General features: G+C 43.3%; 1 protein-coding gene across 1 annotated transcript; it reads right to left on the bottom strand.

The window, feature by feature from the left end:
* Positions 1–39: 39 nt before the first annotated feature.
* Positions 40–17,220, bottom strand: gsg1l (gsg1-like). The gene is given in 6 exon segments (XM_076143020.1): positions 40–2,231; positions 3,890–4,001; positions 6,682–6,834; positions 9,997–10,044; positions 16,594–16,699; positions 16,702–17,220. Coding segments are annotated over 6 exon segments (1,023 nt in total). The 5' UTR covers positions 16,933–17,220; the 3' UTR covers positions 40–1,858.

The following is a 17,220-nucleotide window of genomic DNA, read 5'->3' as shown; positions in this document are numbered from 1 at the left end:
ACATAGATAAATATATGTAAGTAAATACATTCAGACAGAACAGCGTTTCCAGTTGTCACCAGTATGTTTACATCAGTGTATTGGTGCCCAGAGAGTTCATGACTGACAACATCAGCGCTTCACAGCAGGAATCAAACTGGACCAAATCAGATCCCAGTTTCACTTCCTGTCGCTACAATCCATCGCATTTTACACGAAACCAACAGGCAAATAAAACAAGACAAAGAACATCAGCAACCACAGCCGAAGGGTTTCTGTCCAAGCTGATGATACGAGGTGAACATTTCCCAGGACCTTGCTTTGTTTTTGTGAATGCATGAAATAAAATGAAAAGAAAGGACAATAACAGCCAGAGTGACATCAAACCCTACTAAGAGTTTACTTCAACCCACTATCATCTTTTCATACAAATAAATGTTTCTATTCAATATAAAAGTAAACTTGGGTAAGGAATCTAAACGATTAACTTAGTTTAGTTTGGAACAGCAGGAGAGAAGTGAGTTAAGATGACAAACCAGTAGAGTCAAACTCCCAAGTTTCCAAAAGCTTTGAAGCCTAGATAAAGTTTTAAGTAGGTTGCATCTATGTTTAACTCTCTCAAGTGTTAGGACCTTTATTTATTTATATATATATATATATATATATCATATAAAGATAACAGCTGGTGTTTCTTCTATTTCAGGTCTGTTGTGTATATGAGCCGGAGGAAAACAGTTTGAACAATCAAGGAGGTCATGTTGAGGTTTGGATGCGTGTGTGTGTGTGTGTGTGTGTGTGTGTGTGTGTGTGTGTGTGTGTGTGTGTGTGTGTGTGTGTGTGTGGTTTAACAAAGTGTGATTAATCCAAATTTGGATAAATTCAGCTTTAGTTGGTTTACACAATGAATTTTCATAAATACACCTTGGGGGCTGTTTTTTGCTTTTCAAACATTTGTATATAACCTTGTCCGATATCAATTCCATGTTTCTCTGCACTCAATTGAAAATATTAAACATAAAGTAGAAAAAAGTCAATGCAAATCCACTTTTGATCAATAAACACAATAAACAGAGCAGGTATCATAAACAGGGCGTGGCCTGGGCACCGGCTGTTTCAAAGTGCTACGTGTAATATTTTGTTTTTTGACGAAATTAAGACCAAATTTTCATTCTCCCAATTTACAAGATGCATGAAGCATTTTAAAGACGAAATACTTTGACAAATACCAACAAAATGAGATGATACTGTATATTAGCTGAGTGCTCTATGATGATACTTACATTAAACTCTCTAATGTCATCTCTCTTGATATCAGCATTATAAAGATCTATCTACCAACTGCGAATAAGTTAAAGGAGAAGTGGAATAGAATTATTGACCAGGCTCCATGCAAGTAAAAATGACTCCCTTATTGTACAGTAATTCATAAAAGAATCACTTTAGCTCATAAAGTCAATGATCCCACGATCAATGCTCCCATATAGTGATCCTTGTTATTAATGTCTTAAGATGACGACATGCATCTCTACATCATTTACTGGTGTTAGAATACTACACATAGCACCTTGATCTGCCCTCCATCTATCCCAAAACAACATTAAGTCACAGTTCTCAAGGTCAAATAGTTAACACTCTGTTTTTAACAATTAATATATTATTCGTTCTTAATATAGAGAACATATGAGTCCACTCTTTCCCCGCAGGTTTCCTCTTCCTCTCTGCTTTCTCTTCTTTAAACAGAAAATAAGGACTGCTGTGCTTTCCTGTTTTGGCGGTGAAACCTGTGGGACAGTTCTGACCTCATGACTCCACCCACCACGATGACGACATCTCCAGTCCACAGGACCGCCCCGCTCCCATGGGTGCCTCCGCCCTCCTCTCAGCACTGCTCCTCCCCCAGGGAGTCTGTGTTTTCCCCCAGGTCTATGGTGGTTGATGCGGTCCTCTTGCCCCGACCTGGACCTGGTCCTGGTCCTTGACCTGTGCCCCCAACCACTAGCCCGGCACCAGGACTCATCCTGGGGATCCCCCCACCTCCGTGGCTCGGGTAGACCTCCACTGTGCTGGAGATGGACTGGAGGGAGCGGTCGCGAAAGTAGTGGAAGGCCTCCTGGTCCAGGTAGTTCTGCTCCTCGCGCAGGCCCTGCTCAAACAGCTTGCGTTTGTGGCGGAACTCGATCACTGTCTTGGTGTAGGAGTTGAGGGTTGTGACTGAGGCGGCCATGCAGCAGGTGAAGGAGCCCCACGCCATGCTGTTTGGAAAGAGACACAGAGACAGATGTGATGGGGTGAAGAGGAGATGAAATCTCTGCCAAGGCAAATCCTCCAGCAGTGCCTAGAGCTCAGAACAAACTCCCTCCCTCTTTCTCCTGTTTTTCTGTTTCACTCTGAATCTCAGCTGTCTGTTCTGGTTAGTGAACGCCAAATATCCCCAATGTCTTGACGCATTTTGACAGAAGTGCCACTTAGCTTGAGTCACAAATGACATCTTTGCCTATCAGAACATTGAGATCAGGTGTGTCTCCTCAAACATAATGAGGAAACACACAAAACAAGAAAAACACATAAAGGCAACATTCGGATTCAAATTCAAACTAAACCACTGTTTTAATTATGAGTGGCCTTCAGGTGACCCACCTGAGCCCAACGTTCTCAACTTTTACCAGACAACATCAGCCTCTGTGGGAGTGAATCCGCCGTGGCTAAGTGAGCGGACAGATGGAGAAGAACAAATGAGGCCCGTCTCAAGGACTTAAAGCACTCAGAGTCTGCAGAGCTCTTCAGCCTCTTCCCTCCCACAGCCTCAGCCTCAGCCTCAGCCTCCACTTAACGTTACAGAGCATGTCACCGATGTTACTGCTAATTGAGGGAGTGATGGCGCTCAGGGGGAACGGCTCTGATATTAGGCTGTTAATAGGAGCGCTTACAGTCGCTCTGCGGTGAGACATAAACCGTACGCAGAGAAAATCTAAAGCAGACCTTCTACAATGTCAAGCAACATCACCACATCATCAAAGTTAGACCTACAAAATGTATTTGTTGTGCCCTAAGACCGCATTATAGACACATCTACACATTAATATAGTCAATACAAGTTTTATTGTAATTGTACTTTCTTGAAACTGAACTGTTACCTTTAACATCAGTCACAATCCGCTACATTCTGCTTTCCATGCATAATATTAATGCTTATTGCCCCATGAAGCAAAGTCAATTTGCAGTAAAGGTGTTCAATAAAATAAAAGACATTGTGAATCCACAGTAAAATTCCAATTAAGATAAAAAAATGTAACCTTTACATCGCTAACCTTCTACAAACACCTGGTGATAGATGCAGAGCTCTACAGGAAGGAGGAGCTTATAAGTGAAGTTGAAGATGCCCTCATCTGAATGACTGACAGGAAGAAATCTCCTATTAGCAGAAATGAGGGCAGTCTGAAGGTTTGAGAAGAGTTCTGATTAACAAGGCTTTTTCTGTGTGTGTGTGTGTGAGAGATTTATTCATCTCATCCACTCAAAATGTCTGGTAGCTGAGCCAACTTTCCCAACAGCTGTTGACTGGACTGAGCAAGGAGGAGAGAGCGGTGAGGGTCAAGGCCGGTCTTGTCTGGCTAATTACCCAGGAACCAACAGTCCCGTCCCTCCCTGAATAGCTGAACACAGACTATTCAGCGTTTACATAATGCTGCGAACATCTGCATCCACTCAACGGACTGCAACTAACAGCGAATGTAAAGAAGAGTTAGACAATGTATAAAGCTCAAGTCCTCAAACCAACCAGTAGGAGTCACTGATGTGGCGACAAACCTTCCTACCTGCACACACAATGGTTCCCTGGGTAACGCAAGACAAAACTGTGTGTGTGTGTGTGTGTGTGTGTATGTTTGTGTGTGTATGTGTACAAACTCACCAGAAGGACCATCCGTAGTCCCAGCTATGAGGCCTCCAGTCTTCAGGACCCAGACTTACTGTGATCTGGAAGACCTGAGTGTACATCATGTGGGCCACCATACCCAGAAGACCTGCAGAAACACACACAAACACACAAAAACACACACACACTTTAAAGGACACTGTATCTCTGAAATCGCATGAGACTGACGCCCGACTCCCATTCAACACTTTGCACTGTGGGGTGTAATGAACACTGCAGCCTCTAGGGGCCACTATAAGAAGGCTTTATAGATTTAAAGTAGTTTTTACATCACATGCTGTATCTAACCCTTGGCACAAGACAATTTGCCATGGTAATTAACATAAACAAAAATATATTCAATCATCTCACTTCCATGTTGTGGCTTAATCATCAGTAATAAATCAGAGACCATGTAATTAACATAATTACCGATTATACAATATCAGTTGATTTAACGCACCAGTCATGAGGCAAACAATCAATTAGAAATAGGGACATAATCACTCATAAACATACAGTAAATCAAACGGGCAAAATACAAATAAGTCATTATGAGAGAGTGGGGAAAATGCACAGGTGATGCATCACAGCTGGTTTTCCCTGTGTGTGTGTGAGAGAGAGAGAATGAGTCACGTGGCTGTGTGAAATGTGTTCCAGCCACGTGCCTTTGTTTGTAATCACTCTTACTGTGTGAGTGCGTGTGCGCGTGTCACAGTAAATAAGGCTCGGCTGCTCCAGATTTTCTCTTCAACATAAAATCTGTTATTTCTCCCTCTCCTTCAATCCATGATGACAGACATTCTAGGAAACATGTACGTGTGTGTGTGTGATCTGAGTAGCTCTGTGTAGATTTTCCGCATTATAATCTTATTCTTATTCTAATTGTCCATATTAAATCCTTGTTGTTGCAGAATTCTTGCAGGGTCATAAACATCAGATGGAATGTGCTCATTTTCTTTCATTGCTTCTGTAATAAGAAATGGAGCTCTGTAAAGATTTTAGGGGAGCATCAAACTCCCCTTACTCAGAAAATAGAGCTTCACAGCCAGAGCGGTACACAGAGCTGGAGGTCTGCTCACCAATAAAGGTCACATTTACACAAACAAACCCACAAAACACCCAAAGTACACTTTTTGTGGTATCAAATGAGAGGCGCATTTATTATTAACTATGAAGTTAGAATAAAAATACGCTATTTTGTTTCAATTTTTGTTTTCAGTCTCTGGACGCTGTAGGAAATCTGTGACCACTGAGGAATTCTCCAAAACTTCCAGATGGCCGACTCCCCCTGGGTGTGTGAATGTAATTTAAACTTTGTTGAGTTGCCACATTTTAGTTACTGCCAGGAGAAATTTAATAAGGACATAATTAAAGTGTATCTTTATATGAATGAAACTGCGTGCGTGTCTATTTACTGCCTGCCTGTCTGGAAGTGTACCCGTTTGTACATTTGTGTGTGTGTGTACAATGAATATGCCTGACTGGCTGCATGACTGCCAATGGGTGTGTAATTGGATTTCCTTGTGTGTGTGTGTAAAAGGGACATATTAACAAGGCCAAAGCAAACAGTGAGCTGAGCCAGCAGACATCTCCAATCATCCTCAGCAACAACTGGCATTCACTCAGAGCACACACACACACCCCTATACATTTGTGCATGTTTACATTTGTGTGCTACTGTATTTGTCAGTATGGGATCCATTGAGGAAAAATTTACCATTTACACATTTTACACACACACACACACTCCTTCTCTCAGCAGTAATGTCTGTGTTTATTAAATTGCAGCTGGACCTTGCAGTCATTACTCACTGCTGACCAACAGTCACCAGCTCCAGGCAAAACACAAACAACAGAGAAAGTAGAGAGAGAGAGAGAGAGAGAGAGAGAGAGAGAGAGAGAGAGAGAGAGAGAGAGAGAGAGAGAGAGAGAGAGAGAGAGAGAGAGAGAGAGAGAGAGAGAGAGAATGGGGTAACAAGGGGAGTAGTCAGAAGGTATAAAACATTTTTTTGTAGAGAACAGAGAATGATGAAACAGTAGCACATGTGGATCAAACATCCGTTATCTTAGAAGTCTGGCCTGTAGATGAAGTCATGTTTGTTATGAGGTTGTCATGGTGAAACCCCCTAGTGAGTCAAACAGGTGTGTGTATGGACCTGGCCCATATTTCCATAATGTGAATGTGTATTTCTTACAGGGGACAAAGAAGCTTCACCTACAATGGACCCAGATGAATGTAGATGTAATACATATCGTGGAACTTGGCCTTGGTTAATGCATGAGTCCAGTGGAAACTAAAGCATTGAGAAAAAACATTAACTACCTGAAGACTCCTGTTAACCTACGCCAGGTGGAGACACGAGTAACTCACAGTAAACAGTCCAGGTTAGCTTTATCAAAGATATTCACCGTGTATGAACTATGTGTCATTTTTGGGAGGATTTTCACTGTGATAAGTTTGATGGCAGTCACTTAAAGAGGAAGGTAAAGGTTGAGTTAGTCTGTGACAGCCCCATTTATCCAATTTTAACAGAGCACATTCCTCACACATCATTTGTTGGTTGAATGGTAAAGCGTCTGAAAAGGATCAGACCTGAAGGACATGAAGGGTTAGTTTGCAAAAATACACAACTCCCTTTTTATAAAACTGTAAAAGAAATAAAATAATTCTTGTGCATTCCAAGTAATATCAGTATCAACATTGGTTATATGAACCCACCCGACCCAGCTGAGCAGTGATGGATGGATGGATGTCATCTGCATGGTGTTGTGTGTTATGGACCTACCTGACAGCACGGTGAAGACGGCGGCGAAGGCGTTGAGTTTGAGTCCATCAATGACGTTGCTAGAGTGGAAAAGCTCCAGACACATCAGACTGAAGCCGACGACCAACAGCAGGATGTACAACACCTCTGACACCACCGACAACCACAACACACCTGCGCCAAACACACACACACACTTAGTTATTGTCACGGTGTGTTAATGGCCCGCCTTGTTAATGGCGTGCATGTTCGGTGTTAAGGGCGTGCATGCATCCTGTGTGCAGGCCAGGTTCTACACTAATCTACACCAACAACTATCATCAACCCTATGTGTAGAAAAAGCAACATTTAAGGGGGAATCTTCAAAATGTATTGTTTGAAACTACGACCTGGATTTCCCAGCAGGATGAAGCAGTGATCCACTAAACGAGCACAGATGCATTGTGGCTTTAAATAAACGTGTCTCAGATGAAAGTCTTACAGCGTCTGTTTGGAGCAGGTGGTGATATTTAGACAACGGGCAACGCCACTCTGGGATTTGGAACACGTCAGGTTGAATACAGCAATGGCATGTGGGATGTGACTCCTCTTATTCCGTCTCACTTTATTTCGCACGCTGACATTCACAGTTTTGTTTGAGGTTCTCCTGCTACCCGGAGGTTGACTTTTTTTTTTTGATCCTTCAAAGGTGAGGGGACGACGGCGGTCGTCAAGTTGCACAATCCCACCGTCCTTTTTCAAGAAATGGAAATTGGAGGAGAGCTGTCATCCGGTAACAGGAGCTGCCCCCAGGATCCACTGTGACTAACGGCTTCCTCAGCTTTCAACAGTTATCATTTCTAAAAAGGCATAAGTTCTTGTTGAATCGTGAGACTCAGAGCGCAGAATTAAACAGGATTATCTGGCTTTGCTTTGCGGGGAATGCAGATGAGGAAGAAATGTGACTTTCAGGCTACATTTTCAATTTAAACTTAAGTGAAGCGACAGGGATTAGACGACCCAGAACAGCCAATATTGATTGTTGACTTTGCTGTATTAGTCTGCTAGAGGTGCGTATGACGCACACCTCTCTCTTGGCAAGGTAACACAACCTCGCTTTCATCACAACTCTGGAGCTTCACGTACAAGCTTGTTCTGAAGGGCGACACAGAGACTTGGGTTCACTTCCCAGGAGCCTAAAGTCCTCCGGGCACAGCAGAGGGATCTCGTCCTTGTTCCCGTGACCTGTAAGACTTCTGCCCATAACTTACTGTAGCTTAATGATGTATAAGCAGGGGGAGACTCTGCCAGAAACATGAAAGGTAAAGTAAACATCAACGCTGTGTTATGTGGAAGCAGTCTGGAACATCATGAAGCGTTCCTTAATGAGAATAACCTTGGCGTGCTCACCTGCATTGCTGTGTCTTGCGGTGTACAGGACACAGCAGTGGGCAGGTATAGATAACAGGAGGGCAGATTAACATACTGCATCCTTGAGTCTAGAACAAGGGCGACCCGCTCATTTGTGCAATGCATCAAATCGTCCGACGCTGCCCTCCGCCAAACACAAAGCGCTGCTCCTCCACTTCCTCCAGATGGCATTAACAGATGAAACCATCAGAGAACTTTCATTATTAACTACCTGCTCCGCATGAAGCTGGGAATAAGAGGCTACACCCACACACCAAAATATTCTCTTTTTTTCTCCTTCCAGATGCTCAGCTATTCTTTATGAGCCGGGGGATATAAACACTGAGATCTGTTTCAAAGGGAGATATTATGCTTTTTGTAATTTTCCATCCTTATTTAGTTTGCAGTATTGAGGAGCATGTGTTGGACGCCTTCACACTGGCAAAAGTTGGAAGTCGTCACTGATAGAAACGCATCCAATAAATATACTTCAATGATCTTCCCAAAGGTCACGGATGGAGACAGCAGCAGACTTGTACGCCTGCACGGGTCTCCACATACTTCATTTGGGTGTCAGCATATAAGGACGCATCTCCCACAGATCATCTCTCCTGTGCAGTGAGTGAGCGAGCGAGCGAGTGAGTGAGCGTGGAGACAGACCATATCTCTGCTTCCTCCCGCTTCTGCTTGCACACACCTTCATCCATCATAGAGCTCCGCGTGGATGCAAAATATAGACTCTGCATGCACACTGACTTACTCCAGCAGTCAGAACGGTCCTGAAAGCTTCATTCTGATTGGTCTTTTACTTCATTAACGTGTCGTTTTAAATTCTAAATGATGGATTTAATATTTAGTAGATTAGAAAGCCACCTGTTATGTCAGCATCCATGTTTCACAGTCAGCCTTTTTCACATCGTTTGTGTCAAGGGACTGTATCCAAAATGACCCGTTTTCACTCAGTATGCACAGCTGCACTGCAACAAGGTGGTACAAGTGGATCTTATGTGTTTCTCTACATGAGATCCACTTTACAATGAGCCCTGAATGAACGTTGGTGGATGAATGTGGATTTCTGGATAATGTGTCCCCTGTGAAAATGAACGAGCCGCGTCCGATTCTCTCCTTTGATTAATCAAAATAAGATCGATGCCACATTAAGTGGACGCAGAGAATCGATACCCCTGGTAGCAGAAGGGGTCGTTCTCTGGAGTGAAATGAAGTAAAGTTCCACAGCTTCTGAAACGCAAACCATTATTCAGTCCGTTTTGGGCTCGATTCCCCATCCTGACAACCAGCAGCCAGACGGAAGAGGACAGAGTTTTTTAACATGCCTCTTAAGACTTCTTCCTGCTAGATTTGTCTAGTTTCCTGCACTAATTTTAAATAGTTAATATTTAACATGTTCAATATTCATGATCTACTTTGACACCAAGAAGTCCCCCAGAGTGTGTGAGAAGGAGCCAAGTTATAAATTCCTTCATTGTAATACGACAATTTCCACTTTCCTCCAGCTCAACTCTGCGACACACTCCACAAATTCATACACTTCATATTTTTATCCTTTTGTTTTTCATCGCCAGAAGGTGTGACATCACGTTTGTCTCAGTCGTGTTCAATGTGAGTTTGAGACGTTGAGCCACACTGGGAATTTCATCATTCTAAGTTGTCATGTGTGAGGTTTCATCTTTAACATCTTGTACTTTAGTGTTTAATGGAAGATTTGTGTTGAATCTCCCCTGCAGGCACACACACCTAAACACTCTCCCTCAGCTTCTACTGTATCTTCCGGAGCTCTGAACAAACACTGAAATAGATATGTAATGGATGGATGCGCGTGGTAGATGATGTGTTTTGGTGTGTGTTTGTGTGGTTCTCCCTCAGCCTGGCGAACAGGTGGGGAGCTGTAGGGAGTGGCGCCGGTGCTTAATGACCGTCATTACTCACCTCTCTCCGACGCCGGGGCCAAATCAATGAAGCTCCGACACTTCTCACCTGAGAGAGAGCGAGGGTGGTGGGGGTGAGAGAAAGAAATGTGAAACGAGGTGGGGGATTAGAGAGAGAGAGAGAGAGAGAGAGAAGGGGGGGGGGGGGCAAATCAGAGGGTAATGGATAGATGCAAGGGTGTGTAGGATGAGTCGATTAGCGAGAAGGAGAAAGGAACACAGGGACGGAAATTAAAACAAGGATGAAAGTCGGGGAGGCAATATGCCAAGGGAGAAAGGCATAAAATGAGCATTAGTGTCAAGGAATCAAATGGATGAGATAACACCAGGCTAAAGGACACCACCAACTTTATATTTCAATTTCAAAAGCAGGGCAGACACAAAGCAGTGACTCTGGCTAACAATGACAGTCACCGCTGACTGACAGGAGGAATTAATTTGTCAGTGTTCACTTTTACTGACAGTTTCAAAACACACTTGTGCTTTGAGCCTCATTTCTTCTGTTCAGTCTACATGAGGCACTGGGCAAACGCTGTAATGTGTAAGTGCTTTACAATAGTGGTGATTACAGTGAGAAGAAGCAGACCAAAGCTGCTGCACATTATAGCATCCACCGCAGCAGAACGACTCCAATTCAGTCGAATCAACACAAAGAAAGAAAGAAAAAGCAGGAGGGCAGGATCAATAGTTACATCTGCTACCACAGGAACAAATCAGGTTAAAGACAAATAACAATTAATATACACCACAGATGAGGCCTGAGACAATGCGCAACACCTTATAATAAAATAAAGTCACTTAAAATAAAAGGCAGCAAAAGATTAAATGTTCCATTATTCGATATGGGATTCAGCAAAATCTCATATCGAGTAAAAGCTTTCACAATCACAGTCACAGTGTGTGTATGTATGCGAAATATACAGTATAGAGAGCATGTTGTGTGTGTGTATGTGTGTGTGGCTCCTGTGTGAGCTGCAGGGAGTTGATCAAAGCTCAGTGAGGCCCTGCAGGTCACAGATCAGCAGCTACAACATGAGCCATAACTCAGGTTCTGTAGTGTCACAGGCGTCAGGCAGGCTCATCCATAACTGGGCTGACCAAACCGCCCTCAGTGCATCTGACAGGGCGCACACACACACACACACACACACACACACACACACACACACACACACACACACACACACACACACACACACACACACACACACACACACACACACACACACACACACACACACACACACACACACACACACACACACACACACACACACACACCTTACCCAGGCCCAGAAAAGCCAGATAAGGATACAGAGGGTTATAAATATAATCAGTGTCGTCCCTCATGCAGGTGTGCAGACTACAGGAGGTGATGGAAACATTTTCCATAATCACACTGATTTGATTGGATGGATTACATTTATCCCCTGCTGGGAAACGCAGAAGCTTTGGAGGGATTTGACATTATGACAGCACAAACTGTAAAATAGTAGAAGAGATGCCATAACACCAAAAATACGGTTTTGCAACAGATCATAGAAAGATCAAAATCAGAAGGTGGTTTAACTGAAACGACAAACATTCCTCAAATGGTACTGTCCTCTATCTTGGCAGTGTGTGTCTCTTATCACAGTGACCCTCAGGAGCATTCAAACAAAGCATTCAAAAATTGGGTTGTTAAAATACACAATTTCCAACCCAGTCAGTCTTTACACAGACGATAACTCACTGTACTTACAGTAGAGACCTCAGTCTTCACTTCAGAGTTCCTCTCAAACTATACAGTAAACTGGAATAAGCGTTACATGTTCCCACTCTCTGAAGATGCTTGATATTCTGCACATAATCAAGTTAATTACTGTCTTTTGTATTAAATGGAACTTTGGAACTGGAAAGATGACATCCATAGTGCCATGTCACAGATCTAAATGTTGGGGAACTGCTGCAGTGACAAGATAATAATAATGATTAATTAATATTAATGATGGCTGCAAGGCTTCTGTATATGTGCGCTTTAACAACTTGTACATACAAGATCCAAAAACCAAACCTAATCAAACATCCCAAAGCATGAGAACCCGTTCAGGCCGTATTTGGCCTCCTGATTGCACACTATTTGGCAAACAGGGATTGAAAACTCAGTTCAGGTGTGATGCAATTAATTTGTTCCAAGGTTATAATTCTGAGGAAGTAAGGAGACAAAAACATAAATGGATGTGTTGATGACTCGCCGCTTGGCCGCAGACACGGAAGATGTGCCGAGCCCGAAGGTGAGCAGCACGCCGTCTGATTAAACATGAATCTGAAATGTAATTACAGACTGACCCAGATTGTCTGTGACCCCACGACTCCACCAACAGCACAATCAGTGTTTCCCTCTGCACACAATCGGACCATCTGCTCTGCTGATATGTCACTGCAGTCAAATCCACAATGATGTCATAAAAGTTATCTTTCGGACAGCAAGAATTTCACTTTTGCTTGCAGTTAACACATTTTAACAGCAGAATATGTTTTCTGTTCTCTACTTTTTTGCTGTTTTTAAGACCCATCATCGACCCCAATTTTCTAAGGCCAATATCCCAGCTTTTACAGTGCTCACAGTCTGACTGATCATTTATTATCCGCTTCCCTCAGCGCGTTGTGATCCGACATCATACAGGGTTAACTGTGTCTCTGATGGGTTTGAATTCTTTCCAAGGCCACTGCACCATTAATTTGATTGCTGTTTCTGTTTGTGGCATTCATCTGTATCTGCAAAGTAAGATCAGAACAAAATCAACCTGACTCACTGAGTGCTGCAGCACCGGGTCTATTTGTTGCTATGACCACTTCACAAAAATGTGTTAACATTTAAATGGAGCTTTCTACAAATTAAAGCCTCTTCTTAAAATATTTAAAAAATCTTTCTCCATCTGAATTATAATCCGTCTAATACCGGTTGAGAAATTTTGCTTGAGTGTCGAACGACTAAAGCTTTCCTTTCTTAGCCACTTCCCAACTGTGTCAGTGCAGAGGAAATTGCAAGAGAACAGATCCGAATCCCAAACAGCTGACTTCCCCTATAGATTTTACACTGCAAGTTACAAGTTGGGAAGTTAATGAACACTAATTAGCGATGGCTGTTTCCATGACTTGGAAATGAGCTGCTGCTGCTCTGTTCTACTCCTTCACTCCTCCGCCATTACAGCCAACAAGAGAGCTTCTTTAAAAGGGGTTTCTGTTCTACAAAGGCAAAGAGTAGCACAAGAAGCAGAGAAGAGAGTGAAGTCAGAGAGGAATACTGATGGAAGAAAGACAGAGGGGGGAATCACTCTGTACCATGGAAATTAAAATAACTGTGCTCAGGCTGAAGTCTTCCTTTATCCTCCAATGGAAATACAATAAAGTTTTAGTGTGCACAGTGAAGGATGCATAATGACTTCTATGGCTCTGCGTACTTGTGATCAAAAGTAAAATGTGATTGAGCAGCATGCATGCACATCAACACTCTTCTTATGACGTTTACAAGTCTGAATACATCCAAATCTGTTTAATCAGGGGATGAACACATGGATCTTAAAGTGAAGCCGAGAGGGAATCAGCGACAAAATGACCTCAATTCTGTTTGTGTTCACAATGGAAGTGGATTGGGATGTTTAAGACTCACAAATCTGCATATAACATTTGTTGTATTTCGATGCAAAAAGTTCAATTATGTATTTATTTCAGAGGGAAATCTATTACATTTTTCCTGGTGAGTAAATCCTCCCTCTCAACTCATCCTCCTGTTCAATCACTGCCGGCAGCAGAGACGCACATCAGCAGGGAGAGAGAGAGCAACATGCACCGGAATATATAATTATTCTGATGATTGCGGCTCTGTAGCGTTTTGCCCTTCGAGGCTCACATTGCTGAGGGGAAACCGCTGAGCTGCTGCATCTTATCTCTGCCCGTTTCAGTCCAGGATCCACATAAGTCCCCAGATCCCATTAACATTTTTACCAGCTGCTTTACTTTCTAATGTGAAATGCAACTCGGGACAAAAATATGGGCAGATTGAATATTCCTTTCACAAATCCCTCATGGAATATGATATCAACTACAGTAGTAAGCCTGCTAGCGCCCCCTAGAGGCCGCAATGTCCACTCCACTCCACAATGCAAAGGTGAAGAGCGGAACAAATTGCGATATTGCTGTTCTTTGTCTTCTCTTTCAAGGCTCCAAATAGGAAGTCAGTTGTGAGGACGGTGCTAAAGGCAGGGAGAGAAATGGTTCATCGGTGATAAAGGGAAGCTCTAAGACTTCCATGATAGAGGAGGTTTGTCCTCTGAGGAGCATGGATATTTGTAGTGAGTTCAGTCTGTCCTTCTAGGTTTTGTTATGTCTTGTATATGAGTTGAATGTTGGTAGTGGCATTGGAAGACTGGTCACAGGGTCGCTGAAAACAGTCTGGTTCATTCTCTGGGGACAACAAACCCAAGTAAAAGTAATGGACGGGGAAATGGGGAGCCAGTGTTTGAAGATGAAGGACGTTTGATTTGATCCCAGCGGGCTGACGGAGCACCGGGCTCAAACTCGTCGTCACCTACACCCTCATGGTGCCGGCTCGGGTCGCAGCCACGCTCGGTTCAGGACAACGCTTGTGAAACATTTTCAAACAGTATTTTCCAGTCCAGTGATCTCACATGATCATTTTTTCACCCACAGCAAATGTCATGGCAACCTGACAGGTAGTTGTTGAAAACGTTCATTTGGAGGAGATGGTGTCCGGCAAATATTTGCTTTGCTGAGGTCAAACACTCAGGGGACTCAGCAGAAACATGGATAAATGCAAGACAGGCAGTTTATCAGCTGACCTATGACCCCGATGTCTTTGAACTACACACAACAACAACATATCGCTTTAAAACTTGACCACCAACAACTTAAACAACCAAATTCAAACATAATAAATATAAAGATTTTCAAGTTTAGAGCAGCTTCAATTTTCAGTTCTCACGTTCAAAACACAACACACACTCGGATCTGTTTATTTACTCACATTTACTCATATAAACACAATCCTGTGGTTTCTCACTGTCCACTCTCACTGATTCCCTGGTGTTTTCATCCATCCTCTTCCTCTCTCTCTCTCTCTTTCACTCTCTCTCTCTCTCTGCTCTTTTTGTAAACACACAGCACATCCATCACTGAAGCTGGTTGGGGATCATTGTTTTAAACGCATCAAAGCTATAAACAGATAAGTAATTGGCTTTATTCACTCAATTAGGAAACACCACAGACCGACAAACTAACTAACTCACTATGTTTTAGCCTATCTATTCCACATCACACACACTTCATATTACTCTTTTTGAGCAGTCAGTGTATTGATTTCTGGTGTTTTTCTCGAGCAACAAAACAGAAATGAAGAAAGTGGAAGGTGGCTGGGGTTAGGTAATCCATCATGGTAAACATTGTGGCATGATAATGAAGTTGGAGGAATGATTAGGAGAAGTCTGTACTGCATTACCTCATCGAATTAGCCTGAAGTTGACTGTGATGGATCGCTGAACTCAAGCAATTAAGTTTCAAGTCTCCGAAGTTGATTTGGATAAGAACTTAAGATGCAGAGTGACTTAGTAAAGCAGTTCAGTGAAAATATGGAGAGCCTCCTTATGATCTTAAGAACTCGAAGTCGGTACAAAGCTTTAACCTGTAAAGTGATTCAGCCAGAAGTCTAAAATGTTACACACTCCTGCTTTTACTGGTGAAAGCGAATATAGGTGACTTTTCTTTTATCCAAGGCCGCCACCGCTTTGTAGGATTCTACTCCACACACTCTAAATGTTCACTTCACCTCAAGGCTCCCAACACAAAAAAACAGAGTTCCACAGACATCATGAGGAATAATAAATCCAGTCCACACATTGAAAAAGAAACAAAGAACAAGGTTACATTCAGCCATTTTCTGCACTGAGGTGTTGTTGCTATCTTTCTTTAAAACTAGATTTTCTAATCTGTTAAAGCAGCTTCATTTATCCAGGGTCAGCCTTTCATTCTCCTGCCTGCCAGCCTGCATAACTCATCATTTGGGATCAGGCTCATGTTACATCTTCACTGAGAAACTTCATTTGTTGATAATAATATAATATGTATTGCTGACGACAAGGCAAGTTCATTTGAAAAGCTCCTATTAAGACAGAAGGTCATTCAAAGTGCACAAAAATCATAAAATAAAGATGTAAAACCAAGGGAAATCCAAAGACATCAAAATGGGATATAAAACAAAGATCGTATAAACGAGAATAAAACAAGACGATAAAGGGATTAATAAATAAAAGGAGTGAAATATCCTCAGATTTAATAACATCAGTGGCAAATATAAAAGTTTTTGATTGAGAAAAGTTGGACTCGACACAAATTCGTTACATAAAAACCTCTAATTATTTCGTTTTAACCGAACGAGATGACCTGAACCACTGATGACCTGAAGTCCCAAACGCCCCACGACACTTCATTAACTACCGTGAACATTGAAGAAACAGGCCGCTTTATGCCATATTTAACCTATGTGACAACACTCAAACCTCCCCGAACTCTCCACCCGGTACCGTCACCCACGTTCACCCACCTGCCCCGTGGATGTTCTCCTCGCAGGAGTACCAGATGCCGGTGTGGAAGCGGCGGAAGAAGAAGCGGTCGTCCCCGGTCTCCCAGCTGTAGTGCACCTTGCTCTTGCGTCCGTCTCGTTGACGCCGTAGTCGATGCAGTTGTGTCGCCGCTGCTTGCTGCAGCTGGGCTTGGGGACGCGCTGGGTCCCCTCGCACCAGTACGTGGTGATGAAGGCGGTGGTGGAGAAGAAGAGCGCCACCAGGTTCAGACCCACCGACAGCAGCGCGCGGCACTTCCGCGTCGTCTTCATGATCTTACCGGGAGCCGTCGCGTCCCTGCAGGCAGCGAGAAAGTTCATCCACGGAGGCGGGAGGGAGGTAGGGGGCGGCCAGCCGGTCAACGGGAGCGAGGTGGCGGCCAGCCGGTCAGCGGGGGAGCGGAGGCATGGCGTGGACCGGAGAGGGAACCAGGCGCGCGGAGGGATTACGCACGGCTCTCCCCCTCCTTTCTGCCGGTGTGACCGAGTGACCGGACTCCCCAAAGAAAGTGCGCAGCTGAAAGTTCATTGAAATGGTATTAAACCGTCTTCCATCTACTTCAGCGCCACATGTGTCATCTTTTAGCCGCACGAAGAGAAGACTGAGGA

This window comes from Genypterus blacodes, unplaced genomic scaffold (assembly GCF_046128005.1).
Source record: "Genypterus blacodes isolate CSIRO-AG114 ecotype Tasmania unplaced genomic scaffold, CSIRO-AGI_Gbla_v1 ptg000022l_1, whole genome shotgun sequence".
NCBI lineage: Eukaryota > Metazoa > Chordata > Actinopteri > Ophidiiformes > Ophidiidae > Genypterus > Genypterus blacodes.
Note: the sequence above shows the minus strand (reverse complement) of the source record. Positions and strands in the feature narration are given on the sequence as shown.